Source organism: Myotis daubentonii, chromosome 9 (genome assembly GCF_963259705.1).
Source record: "Myotis daubentonii chromosome 9, mMyoDau2.1, whole genome shotgun sequence".
Lineage (NCBI taxonomy): Eukaryota > Metazoa > Chordata > Mammalia > Chiroptera > Vespertilionidae > Myotis > Myotis daubentonii.
The window spans coordinates 18,568,572-18,582,873 of record NC_081848.1 but is presented as its reverse complement, the minus strand read 5'-3'; the positions used below and the strand labels follow the sequence as shown (position 1 = coordinate 18,582,873).

Below are 14,302 nucleotides of genomic sequence, written 5' to 3'. Positions count from 1 at the left end.
ATGCTGTCATTTGAAGTTCTAAATCCCGCCCCCTTTTTTTTCACTACAGGTATTCATTTTAAAATCCATGCCTTTTTAATATGAGCAATAAATAGCTAGATCATGAATTTATAAAGTCACCTAGTTTTTATGAGTCAGATTTTTTTTGCATTAGAAAAAAAATGCCTTTGATAAGATATACCTCAATAATTATGAGCCAGTTTGAATAAAAATGATAAGTGGAAATAAGTGATGGTGTGGAAATAGTTTTACATTGGAACTATTTCTACAAAGTGCTAAGTAGAAGTTTAATCAATGAGGACATTCAGAGTAGGTAGATAATTCAGAGTTAAAATATGCTTCTAACTGAATTTAGCTATCAATAATGGTTGCATTAACCTCATAAATGCCAAATTTCTAGGACTCTAATTGATGTGTACGTTTTATATCTAGATTGTTAAAACTTAAAAGTTTTTGAACATACGGGAACTATTGTTATTGAAAATTACCACTCTCTGAAAGTTAATAGATCAATGTCTGTGACAAGTCTTCATTTTCCCATACAATGCCTCCTTCTCTTCATTATGCAAATATAACTAAGTCTTCTCTCTCTTAAAATTAAGAGGCAAAGCAAAACTTTCCTGAGTCTTGCTTCCTATTCAAGGCTTTATTTTCTCCATTTCCTTTCCTAGTCTGAGAACCACAGAGCAGAAACCATCGTTTTTATAGTTCTAGCATAGTGATTGGTATATAATAGGCACTCAAATATAAATTAATGAAGCAATATCCTAAATTAATTCTCTATTCTCTGGCTTTATTTCCTCAACACCTATTATTTAAACAACTTGTCTCTTCACCTAGTGAAACTTTCTCAGAGTTTCTCCGGAGAGGCAGTATGGGGTGGTGAGGAGTGCTGGCTCTAGGACCAGACTGCCTGGGTTTGAATCTTGACTCCCCCACTCCCTTGCTCTGGAAACTTGGGCAAAATTACTTAATGTCATTGTAGCTTAATTATTTCCTTTGTAGAACGGGGACAGTTGTGTGGATTCAATGATTTAATATATGTGAGCACTTAGCACAGAACATGGGAAACACAAGCACTCACATGTTAGGTGGTGTCATTATTATTATTGGACTTGATCGATACTACAATTCCAATGTTGCTGACAACATCGATGACTTTTGAAAACTGCATTAGGAGTAGATGAGTGTATATCTTAAACCTTCAATTTCTAGTTGAAGTCTTATGAAATTGAAATGAAGATGGTAAAACTTAAGCAGTTTTTTTAAATCAGTAGACATTAAAATTCTTTGTTCTTTCACAGCTTGCCCAGAGACAAATTCAGAAAATTCTTACTTGAGAAAAAATAAAATACTTCAGCAGAAGATGGAAAAAAAATAGCTTCAGCCAAGATGAAAGTAAAACCTCAAAAATTGTTCATCACAAGCTCTTTGACCATATAAGTCACAAGGGTATAGCAGTATTCAAACTAGATTAAGTTATGGAACATGCTTTGTAGACATAAAGTGATTATTAATTTATTTTGTAAATACAACGTATTTTTATGAGACCATGTTAATAAAGTTGGGTGTTTAATAGGCATCTCACATTTTACATGTTTGAAACCTAACTCCTATTCCTTCTTCCATCCTCAGCCCATCCCTCTCTGTCTTAGTATTCGGCAATACCCTTTAATCAGTGCTCCAGTTCCGAATCTGAGTCACATTTAACTCTTTTTTCCCCTACTCACCACAACCACTCATCAACACTTATTGGCTCAAGGTTAAAATTTTGAACACTTCTTGCCACTCCCATAACTACCATTGTAGTCCAAGTCTCCATAATCTCTCACCTTACCAACTGTAACATTCAAACCAGCCTCATTGTGTCTAGTTTTATCGATTATAGTCTAAATTTCCCCACAGCCCACTAGTATGATTATTTTTTAAGGTTGAATCCTATCATATTACCCCCCTACTCAAAATTCTCCAATGGCATTCCTTCCATTGGAAGTTGGATTTTATATTCATTTCCTGCATAATGAATCTGAAGTACATCCCCCATGCACTTCTTCAATCTCATATACTAACACACTTCCCCTACCTCACTCTGTTCTAAACACAGTGGTCTTGTTGCTGTTCTTTGAACACATCAAATAACGCTGTCCTTCAAAGCCTTTTTCCCTTACAGCATCCTTTGCCTATAATATTCTTCATTCAAATATTTGAATGGCAACTTCTTTTCTTCATTCTGACGAGATCGGGCGCGTTCAGGGTGGTATGGCCGTAGACTCTTTTCTTCATTCTGACCTCTGCCCTAATTTCCCTTTCTCAGAGGACTTCCCTGAGCACTTTACCTAAAATAGAACTGACATCAGTCTTTATTCCCCCACACTATGCCATTTTTCCTTGTAGCACTTGTCACTACATGATCTATTCTGGAGGGAGAGAAAATAAAAATGCAAGCTTCATGAGCATAGGGACTTGGAAATTTTGTTCCCCACTGAATCCCCAGCACCTAAAAGGCTTGGCACATGCTCAATATATGTTTCCTTAATTAAAAAAAAATAATTTTAGCCCTAGCCAGTTTGGTTCAGTGGATAGTGCACGGCCTGCAGACCAAAGGATCCTGGGTTTGATTCTGGTCAAGGGCACGTACCTTGGTTGCAGGTTCCTCCCCAGGCCCGGCCCTGGTTGGGGCACATGCAGGAGGCAATCACATGAATACTTCTCTCTGTCTTTCCCTCTCTCTTCCACTCTCCCTAAAAATCAATGGAAAAATATACTCGGGTGAGGATTAACACACACCAAAAAATTTTATTTCACACTTTTATTTAAATAAAAATATTTTATTTCACACTTTTGGAGTGTGAAAGAATCAAGCATTATATTTAATATGGATATCTCTTCTGACAAAACATAAAGATTTTAATATATTCTTTTTTTGCTTCAATCATATTTGCCTTTCCTGTCAAGAGATAAAGTTTATAACTAATTCAAATTATCTTTCTATTACCCAAATAAAGCCCTTTTAAAAGAATTTATGACTATATCTATATATATAATAGCCTAAGCAACCATTATGGCGGAACTACCAGAACGACTGGTCGTTATGATGTGCACTGACCACCAGGGGGCAGGCAATCAATTCAGGAGCTGCCCCCTGGTGGTCAGTGCGCTCCCACAGAAGCTGGGCTCATGGCTGGGGAGCACAACAGCGGTGGCAGGAGCCTCTCCCGCCTCCATAGCAAGACTAAGGAACAGCAAGCTGAGCAGTAAGGAGCGAGCAGGCGGACATCTCCCGAAGGGTCCTGGACTGTGAGAGGGCGTAGGCCGGGCTGAGGGACACTGCCCCCCACCCCCAACAGTGCACAAGTTTCATGCACCAGGCATCTAGTAACTAAATAAAATGTGGAAAACTTGCTTAATATTTTGAAGAAAGAAATAACTTAGGGCCAAAAAATTAGTTCCTGTGATTTATTTTTAAAAAGCTGGCAATATTATGTTCACAATTTACCTATTTTTTTGGCTATTGTAAAACAACATATACATGAAGAACCTTTATATGAGCAAAATATTTGTAGGCAACCAATTCATGCTTCTTAATGCTAATACTACATACAACAAAGCAGTAAGGTGTCTAGGAGTTATGAGATACTAAACTTAATAATTAGCAAATGCTAGCTTTTCAAGAAGGCTAAAAATGCATGCCTAAATACTCCAAACAGCAACCACAACCTTCTCCCTTTTATTTTCACTGTGCACTGCCCTACTTTGGCGCTCTCTCTCTCTCTTATCCTCTCTCTCTCTCTCTCTCTCTCTCTCTCTTTCTCTCTCTCCCCCTCTCTCCTTCTCTCATTGCTCTAATTGGCACTAGAGAAACATACTTGTGATAATAACAATGGGAATAGAATCAAGGTCAATGCCTATGGCTAGTCCAGTTAAAAACGTGCCAAGATAGTTAATCGTCCAAGTGTACACATATAGCCTTTCTCAGCCAGAATTATATATTATATCATCTTGGCATTGTCCTTACAGGGGCTTATGTGTTTCATGTTCCAAGTCAAAATTGGATTTGGTCCTGGCCAGTGTGGCTCCTTTGGTTGAGGGTGGTCCCATGCTCCAAAAGGTCACCAGTTCTACTCCCACCCAGGCAACAGATTGATGTTTCTCACATTGACTTCTCTCTCCTTCTTTCCTCTCTCTCTAAAATCAATAAAAATACATATTTTTAAAAAAACTGGATTTGTTGTGGCACTTTAAAATCTGTTACCAGAGCACATTTCGAGTCAATGCACCCAACTTTGCAAAAAACTTCTTTTTAAATAGTTTCAACTGGAAAAGTTTATTATTTGAACTCTAAACATGAACAAATTGATTCACAAAGGCAGACATGTTTGCATGATGGATGAGTGATCTTTATTGGTTTGTACATTCTGCTTCCAATCTGGGAATTTTTCCAACAAAATAAAACCTGGCTGAAATACGGTCCAAATTTATATGGACTTTTATAATGGGCTCCAACAGAAAATTTCAGCCTTTTTTCAAATTTTCACTCGTAGAGCCATTACACTGATGGCTCAAAAACCCATTCAATTTTCCATACCTCCTGGAACAATTTCAATACGATCTCTTTTGGCATATCTTCCCAGGAGATGACGAGACTAACTTTGGACTTCTTTCCAGGCTACAGATGCTCTGATGGTCTATTTCCAGAATCTGGCTGAAAGGCACGCACCATTAGGAGCCTTTGAAATGTCAGCCTTTTAGGTAGGGAAATGGCCTGGAAAACGGCTGCAGATCCCGGCAGGAGTGGGTGAGAGAATGCCGAGAAAGGAAATTTCCATTTCAGAAGCTTTTTAAAAGAGAGGGTTTGGGGGATAATAATGCCCCAGAAAAACAACTCAAACCCCACAACAGGATTCAGGTAGTTCAACACCAATTACCCCCGAGGAGGAAATCATTCCCGAATCCCCACGGCAGCTGTAGCTGGGGATTTTGCATCTCCTGTCTCTGATGACTCAATACCCCCCACGAAAACAGCTTCATAAAAAAAAAGATGATAGAGCCCTGGCCGGTTTTGCTCAGTGGATAGAGTGTTGGCCTGCGAACTGAAGGGTCCCAGGTTCAATTCCGGTCAAGGACACATGCCCGGGTTGTGGGCTCCATCCCCAGTGGGGGACTTGCAGGAGGCAGCCGATCCATGATTCTCACTCATCGTGGATGTTTCTATCTCTCTCTCCCTCTTCCTTCCTCTCTGAACTCAATAAAAATATTAAAAAAAAAAAAAGATGATAGAACCGAGTCAGATTCTGACGCGGAATTGAATTCACTTCAGCAAAGACGCGGGTCCCAGGAGACGCCAAGGTTCCCACCGGTCGCTAGCCGGGCAATTGGAGCAGGCGGGGCCGCCAGAGCCTCCTATTGGTTGCCTCGGGCGTCGGCCCCGCCCATCCGCACCCCGCCCCGCCCCGCCCAGCCCCGCCCTGGTTTCTGTCACCAAGGACGCCGCGTCGGTTGGTTGTCAAGATGGCGGCGGCGGCGGTGGGGTCGCCGTCACCACCTCTCCAGTTGCCAGAAAAGTTGCCCACCGAAGCTGCCGTCGCCACCACAGCCACCAGCGCCGCTGAGCGCGAACCAGCGCCGCCACGGGCCACCCTTCCTCGCCCGTGACTCGGGACCCGAGAGGCCGAGTGTAGGGAGGGGCCGAGGAGGAGGAGGAGCAGAGGCCCGAGCGGCCATGAGGGCGGCGCTAGGGGCGAGCCCGCAGGCGGCGCGGAGGTGAAGGATGCTGACCCGGAGGCCGGGAGCCCGGAGCGCGGTCGCGAGACCGGGCGCCGAACCCTCGGACGCCCGCGACGGAGGCCCCCTCGACCCTCGGGAGGGCGGCGGGCGGCGCGGACCCGGCGCTCACCTGTATCCTTCCTTCCCAGCGGCGGCCGCCGGCGCGGCGTGTTGGCCGCGGGTCCATCTTTTCCCCGTTAGATTCCCTCTCCCGGGGGCGCTGGGTGACGGAAGCCCCCAGTCATCCCGGGCGGACCTTCGCTTTAGCTCCGTCGCTGCTCCCCCTTAGACCTGAGATGACACCGTTTTACCCTTGACCGCCTCCCCGCCGCCGCCTTGTGCTCCCGCCCCCATTCTTCACCTTGGGTGTAAAATCGTTGCGAGTTTTAAAATGCCGGCTCGGCGTGTGCCGCGGGGATTGTGTTCTCGCCTTCTAGGATTAGGTCCCTTTACTTGGCGGTGTTCTCCTCCTGATCCCTCATGCTGCTCGGAGAGAAGACTTCCGCAAAGAAGTAAAAACGCTTTGCTATGTTGCCTGTTTGAGCAGTCGACCTAACGCGCCGCTAAGTCATTTACCGGAGCTGCGCAGGGGGGAGTTTTGTTGTTTTGTTTTGTTTTGTTTTGTTTTGTTTTGTTTTGTTTTGTTTTCCGTCCCCTGCCCCGGCCGTTGTCGGAGCGACAGCGGAGCGAGCGGGCGCAGCCAAGGGCCGGGTGCTGCCTGCCGGCTCCGCTCCGACCTCCCCGGGGAGGGGGCCGCGCCCGCCGGGAGGTGGCTGTGGGTGGCGTTGTAGGAAAATCGAAAGAGTGCGAGTTTTCTTTTCAGAGTGTGTACGTCGTGTTTCTTCCTTTTGGAGGATATTGTGAGAATTCGCATTTCACCGCTGTGCTCTCAAAGGACTTGGCGGCAGGGATGGTGTTGAGGCAGCCGCATCTTCATTTTTGTCGGAAAGCGGAGTGCCCCCTCTTTTCTAGCGAACCCCGTGTTTACCCGCGTTGTCTGCCACTAACTTCTGGGATGCTGCACCTTTGCCAGCAAGTCGGCGCGTTTAACCTTAGGGCCTGCGCTTGGCAGCCCCTGTTCTGGGTCCTGGGGATCTTTGCGAAAACACCTCTCTCTCCTCGGATGGTGCTTTCCTCCAGCTTCTGCCCTGCCGTCTTTTCCTTCTTTGGCTAAGTTCCGACCATGGTAGCCGGCCGTAGCACCTCCTGGTTCCGCTTACCTATTCACTATTCACCCTACTCACTTTGGCCTTGGCTTTGCTGCTCCCCCAAATCGGTCCCCGCAAAGATGTGTTCTGGAATGAGCAGTATTGTTTTCAGCAGGGATTTGATTCTGATTGTGTTTTCTGGAACACTAAACTCCTATTGCACTGACCCTGATTTATCTCTAAATCTAGGGAAGCATTGTCAGTGACTCATTGACAGAGTGTGGATTTCCATCATTTTCATTAATGAAATGGTGGTAGACTGAATTCTTTTAATTTTATGTAGCATGAATGTTGATACATATATCATAGAAATTCAGCAATACCTCAAATGAACAAAACCAAAAAGACCTAATTCCAGAATTGTAATGATGGCTTTCTTAAAGACATATATTACTAAAAATATACTTCAGTACTAAATGTATTTATAACATATGGTTAAAATTTCTAAAGCTGTAAATGATCATTTTAATAGATGCCCAGGGGGCTTTGACAAAACCCAGTAACGTTTGCTAGTATGTATATATACACACATACATATATAAACATGTGCCTACATATATATTTTGCTAGTATATATAAAATACATAGTGTGTACATATATTTAAATTGGAATAAAGGAATTCTTTCTTAATATCATAAAGACTGACACTAAATCAAGAATATGTTACTAATTAAAGAAACACTTAAGCATCCTTTATAAATATTAATTTGTATTTCCTTAGTGTCTGTAATGCTCACATTTATTTGAATGAATGACAGAAAAAAAACTGAAAGACCTGTCATCTTAAAAAAATTAACTAACTTGGTAAAATTTCCACAGGTGATTTTCAAATATGAAGTCAGTACTGAGCGACATCCAGCTTTCTATTTGTCAAAATTTCTTTAAATGCATTTTCCTAATTATAATTAGCTGAAGTGAATTGTCTCATATCCCCTTCACACTGAGCTTCTTCTTTTCTCATAAGTACCTCCACTCTTTTTCCCTTCCATTTTTATCCTAGACCCACTTTGTCTCTCTTTCTTCTCTACCCAATTTATACCCTATTCTTGATTACCTGCACAATTTTTTTAATAACATCCTTGGTTCTTTGCACCCTGAAAGGATGAGTTAGTCAAGCATGTGCTAAGAGATAATGGCATGATATATCATGGCATGTTCTCTTCATAAGTATCCTTGTGTGGCTGGACATAGGATTTATGCAGGGAACTATTGAGGAATAATGTTGAAATGTTAGAAAGTTTTATATTCCAAGAAATTTGGAATTTGTCATAAAGATGATAGAAACTTTGGAGAGCAACAAAGAATGAAAAAAACTTGCCAAAACCGGTTTGTGTCAGTGGATAGAGCGTCGGTCTGCGGACTGAAGGGTCCCAGGTTCGATTCCGGTCAAGGGCATGTGCCTTGGTTGCGGGCATGTCCCCAGTGGGGGATGTGCAGGAGGCAGCTGATCGATGTTTCTCTGTCATTGATGTTTCTGGCTGTCTATCTCTCTCCCTTCCTCTCTGTAAAAAACCAATAAAATATATTTTAAAAAAAAAAAGAATGAAAAAAACTAATCAGATTTGCAACTAGCTAGTTTTATAGTGTTTCAAAGGGAAGTTAACAAGTTTATTTTTTAATATATTTGTATTGATATCAGAGAGAAACAGGAGGGAAAGAGGGATAGAAACATCAGTGATTAGAATCATCAATTGGCTGCCTCCTGCACACCTGCTACTAGGGTTTGAGCCCAAAACCCAGGCATGTGCCCTGACCAGGAATCGCACCATGACCACCTGGTTCATACGTCAACACTCAACCACTGAACCACACAGGCCGGCAGGATGACAACTTTAGAAGTAAAGAGATGAGTTAGAAGATTACTGAGTGAGTCCAGGCAAGGGATTCAGAATGCCTGAGCCAAGGCTATGGAAGGGGTTACAGAGAAAAAGTTTTAATCAGGAAACCTCTAATACATTTGGCAGTAATATAGCTTGTATGATACATAGTTGTTTTTATGGTAACATATTTAAAATAACTATAAATGAGCTCTAACTGGAGAAAGACTAAATTGGGAGAGATGAGGATGAGGTGGAGTAGATTAGACTATGTTTTTAAATTCTTATGTGTTACTTAATTCTATTATTCTTGGTTGGTTGGTTTTTTTAAATGATAAGTACATAAAAATTATTTTCCTTTGAACAGGTATTTAACAGTGATTCTTATGAAAATATTTTACCTATATATTGCAGCTTATAAGAAAAACAAAAGTTTAACTAACCATCTAATATTTTCTCAACTTGAAGAGCATACTTTGAAAAAATGCAAAGGCAGCAGCATTCTTTATAATTTAGCAGGCAAAATTGTGTACATAATACACTTTTTATATCCTAATATATAAAAACCCTGGGTCCGTCACATCCACAATAATCAGGAGGCTCGACCAACTGGAAGTCAGTCCTACAGTCAGAGCTGGATTGCCACGGCAATCCAGCGCTGACTGCTAGGGCTGCAGGCACGGTGACCCAGCACTGACTGCTGAGGAGGCTGCGAATTAGGGCCAGAGAGAGGCCTGAAGAGAGAAGCAGGGTCTGATCCACAGCCTCTGTGGCAGCTGTTGATCAGCACTTGCCTCTCTCTTTATCTTTGGGCCTGGTCAGCACCTGTGCCTCCATTTCTATCCAGGCTTCCAGGGGGCTGCTGATCAGGCCCTGTTGATAGGCCCAGAGACGCTGACTGGCATAGAAGCCAATCAGAACAAAATCTGGGTCAACTGTGAGGAGCCAGTGGCTACCTAGGAGGCGGAGCTTTTGACTCTGACTGGCATAGAAACCAACTAATCAGAACCAAATTGGCCGGCAGAGGAGGGCAATTGGGGGTGATATCAGGCCTGCAGGGGAGGGCAGTTAGGGGTGATCAGGCCAGCAGGGAAGGGCAGTTGGGAGCGAGATCAGGCCAGCAGAGGAGGGCAGTTGGGGGGACCAGGCTGGCAAGGGAGGGCAGTTTGGGGGGACGAGGCCTGCAGGGAGGGCAGTTATGAGCAATCAGGCCAGCAAGGAAGGGCAGTTAGGAGCAATCAGGCCAGCAGGGGAGAGCAGTTGGGGGTGAGATCAGACTGGCAGGGAAGCAGTTAGGTGTTAATCAGGCCAGCAGGGGAGAAGTTAGGGGGTGATCAGGCTGGCAGGCAGAAGTGGTTAGGGGCAATCAGGCAGGCGAGTGGTTAGGAGCAAGCAGTCCCAGATTGTGAGAGGGATATCCGACTGCTGGTTTAGGCCCACAGGGATCGGGCCTAAACCAGCAGTCGGACATCCCCCAAGGGGTCCCAGATTGGAGAGGGTGCAGGCTGGGCTGAGGGACACCTCCTCCAGAGCACAAATTTCATGCACCAGGCCTCTAGTGCAGTGATGGCGAATCTATGACACACGTGTCAGAGGTGACACGCAAACTCATGTTTTTGGTTGATTTTTCTTTGTTAAATGGCATTTAAATATATAAAATAAATGTCAAAAATATAAATCTTTGTTTTACTATGGTTGCAAATATCAAAAAATTTCTGTATGTGACACAGCACCAGAGGTAAGTTAGGGTTTTTCAAAATGCTGACACACCGAGCTCAAAAGGTTCACCATCACTGCTCTAGTGAATATATAAAAAATATTTATACATGTATCTAAGGAGAGAGTCCTTTGATTAAATTTAAGAATATATATAATTGTCAGAACCTTAGAAACATTACATTTGTGATTTTCTTTAAGTTCTTATGATGAGATCTCAAACTTATTCAACAGAGAACAGAATTGGCTTGCTTCACTCAAGCAAAAGCAACTTCTCCCGTACTGTTGCTCTTGTGTGCCCTGAAAGGAGCTAGCACTTTCCTCCACTATCTTGTTGTGACTTTCAGTAGCTAGCTGTCTTGTTGTAGTCCGACTCCTAATAAAATACTATATTAGAAAAGAACAAGGTAAGTCTTTAGGTGTTTCTGTGCTAGCAAAGAACAAGATGTCCTTCTCTTTGTTTCATTTTTATAAATCCTTCAAGAGAAACTTTAAGTAAAAGTGTGTGTGAGTGTGTGTGTGTGTGTGTGTGTGTGTGTGTGTGTGTGTGTAGGTAGGTATATGTTTGTGTTGAGGTGGTGCAAAATTTTATAATGAAGAAAAAATAAATTATTGTCAATGGTATAAAGATGGTTAAATAGCAATATCATTGAAAATTAATAAGCTCCCATTAGCAAAGTTTCAAACACCCAAAGATTCAAATACATGATTGTTTTGAATTATATAATAAAGTTTTTATAATATTAATACTGAAAGGATCCTGAAATCTACTGAAAAGTATAATTGACATACTATCTATTAGTAAAATATAACCTTCATTTTCCTACATATATGCCTATGATAGTAATTTGTTCATCATCACTCAAACATCCGTGTGATAAATGAAATGATATGCTCCTTATCTGAGCTCATGATGTCTAAAAGTGATCCCCCACCCCTCTCCCTCAGGGAAAGTGAGGTCTAGCTTCAATTCTAATACCAAGTCAGAATTTTTTTTACATAAAAAATTTGCTGGCCATATACTGACACTAATGTGTACACATACTAATTGTTCCACAAAAAAATCATGATGTCATTAGTATGAGGCTGTAATTGTATTTATCATATAGCATTGACGCTCACCCACTAAAAACATAAACCAGATCTCCTTAACTTTATTTATCATTAGAGATATGAAAACCCATCTAGAGAAAAATTTAGAAGAAGAGCGTCAAATATTACTGCAGCAACAAAAAATATTTCGAAATCGAGCACGTAAATATTTCGTGGAGTCAAACCGGAGAAAAAAGTAAGTAATTGTATTTTATTCAGAGTGTAGAAATTCAGTCTTTATAAAATAATAGTTCTTCTACTGTGTAGCATTTTATGAGCCTAAGTCATGACAATGCTTTATCTGTAAAACAGTGATTCCCAAGGTGGGCGCTACTGCCCCCTGGTGGGCGCTGCAGCGATCCAGGGGGGCGGTGATGGCCACAGGTGCATTTGTTTTAACTTTTTTTGTATTACCTTTCTATTCTGAGTTCAATAAATAGTTTCATAATTTCAAACTTCAATGTTTCTAATTTACACCTTTCTTTACTATATTTTACGAAAAGGGTAGAAACATTAATACATATATCTTTCTGTTTAATTGCTATTAAAATTTAAAAAAATTTAATTTCCAGGGGGCGCTGAGTAATATTTTTTCTGGAAAGGGGGCGGTAGGCCAAATAAGTTTGGGAACCACTGCTGTAAAACATTAATCAAGATTTAGGTGGCCTTGTACATTTCATAATTGTTTTTCTGCCTAAAGCACAAACATGGTGATGTAATTTCTAGATTACTGACTCTGACCATAATCATCTTTTCTTGTCATCAAACTTCTGATTACAGTGTCATATGCACTTCTTAAAATGACTATAAAATGTATTCTTTATTTTTATATAATTTCATGATAAATTAAAAGATTACCAATTAATATTTAGTCTCTAATAGAATATAATTTTATTTTAATTTATTATTCGCTTCTATATACTTTTTCTGTAAGAGCTATTCTCAGGAATATGATAATGGTGGAAATGTGATAAAAGAATTTTATAAATGACTGACATAAAAGAGTTTTCTAGTATAAGCTAGAAAGTAAAGTAAAACCATCCAATCAATGCTTAACATTTTTCAAAATTTGTTTGAATTATTGGATTTTCTTAACATACAGTAAGTAAGCCATTTTGTATTATTGTTTTTGCTACCTTCTCTATATTCCTACAATACGCAAATGGCAGAAAAGCATTGGAGTTTATTAACTACATCATTAAGTATAGTTTCAAGTCCCATTTCAGAAATACAAAATTGTTTGCTTATAATTTGTTTTTCTGGCATATGTGTCTTTGTATATTAACGCTTTCATTGCCTGGTGTACTTAAAATTATTTAATAAAACTTGTTTTTGTTTTGTATTTGTGTGCTTCTGTTTTTCTCCTATCTTTTAGCTGCTGAAACTTACAAAAGGTGCATGATAAATGTTCAATAAAGATGAATAAAAGGGTCATGGGCTTTGGAGTCAGAGATCTAGGCTAAAGTCCCAGCTTCATGAGTTAGAGGAAGTTATTTAATCTCTTTAAGTCTCAGTTTCTCATTTATTATTTGAATTAATACCATCTATTTCAAGGGATTGTTATGTAGAACAAAAAAGGCAATATTTTAGAGGAATCGTTGAGAACACATATACTAGTAAAAGTAATTATCATGGTGTCTGCCACAGAGTGCTTCTTTCCTATTAAGCTTATTTATTTTGTTGATTAATAAGTTAACATTTGTCCATTGTGTTTTCTAATAGTTGACTTGCTCTGTGAAATAGCAGGCTTTATGTGTGGATTTGATTTTTTCATTTTTAAATATGTTTGTATTGATTTCAGAGAAAGGGAGGGAGAGGAAGAGATAAAAACATCAATGAGGGGAGAGGATCATCGATTGGCTGCTTCTGCACACCCCCTCCTGGGGATTGAGGCCCCAGCCCGGGCATATGCCCTGACCAGCAATCGAACTGTGACTCCCTGGTCCATAGGTTGACACTCAACCATTGAGCAACACCAGCCAGGCAGGATTTGATCTTTAAACTTCCTACCTGTCTTCTCTCATCAAACATTTATATAAATTTTGATGTGGGAAATAATTGATTTAAAATTCTAAAGGCAGAACATTTTGCAGTACAATTTCATTATTTGCTATTTTTCAGTTATACTACAATGCTATGTAAAGACATAAAAATTAATTTTTTAGCCCGGCCAGTGTGGTGCAGTGGTTGAGTGTGGACCTATGAACCAGGAGGTCACGGTGTGATTCCCAGTCAGGGCACATGCTTGGGTTTTGGGCTTTATCCCCAGTAGGGGGACATGCAGGAGGCAGCCAAATAATGAATCTCTCTCATTATTGATGTTTCTTGCCCGGGTCCAACCCCAGCGGGTCCAGGGATCCCCAAAGGTGTGGACGGAGTCGGCGATGAAGGAAGGACATTGAGACAGCGTTCAGTTGATCAGCAGCCTAGCCAGGATCTCCAGCCATGTTCTGGTCTCGATCTCCAGAGAGGTTCTGCTTAGGATCTCCGGAGAGGTTCTGTCTGAGATCTCCAGCCAGGTTCGGTCACCAGGTTCTAGTCAGGCTCTCCTGCCAATCTCCGCAGTCAGGTTCAGTCCAGGATCCCCTGCCATGCTCTCTCGCCAGGCTTTGCCTCCAGGCTCCGAGGCCAGTTCCTGTCCAGGATCCTCCGGCATGCTCTCTCCAGCGAAGTTCTTCTGTCTCTAGGCTCCGTGTAGGTTCTGT

General features: G+C 41.5%; 1 protein-coding gene across 4 annotated transcripts in view; it reads left to right on the top strand.

Moving 5' to 3' along the window:
* The first annotated feature begins 5,494 nt into the window (after positions 1 to 5,494).
* The window catches only part of CEP126 (centrosomal protein 126), a 66,925-nt gene continuing 58,117 nt past the window's right edge, over positions 5,495 to 14,302 (top strand). For 3 of the 4 annotated variants that reach the window (XM_059708052.1, XM_059708054.1, XM_059708055.1), the window contains exons 1-2: positions 5,495 to 5,895; positions 11,674 to 11,793. In XM_059708052.1, the coding sequence (XP_059564035.1) occupies positions 5,768 to 5,895; positions 11,674 to 11,793 (248 nt within the window). In that variant the 5' untranslated portion in view covers positions 5,495 to 5,767. The remainder of the gene's footprint in view (positions 5,896 to 11,673; positions 11,794 to 14,302) is intronic. The other variant, XM_059708053.1, reaches the window with a different exon arrangement.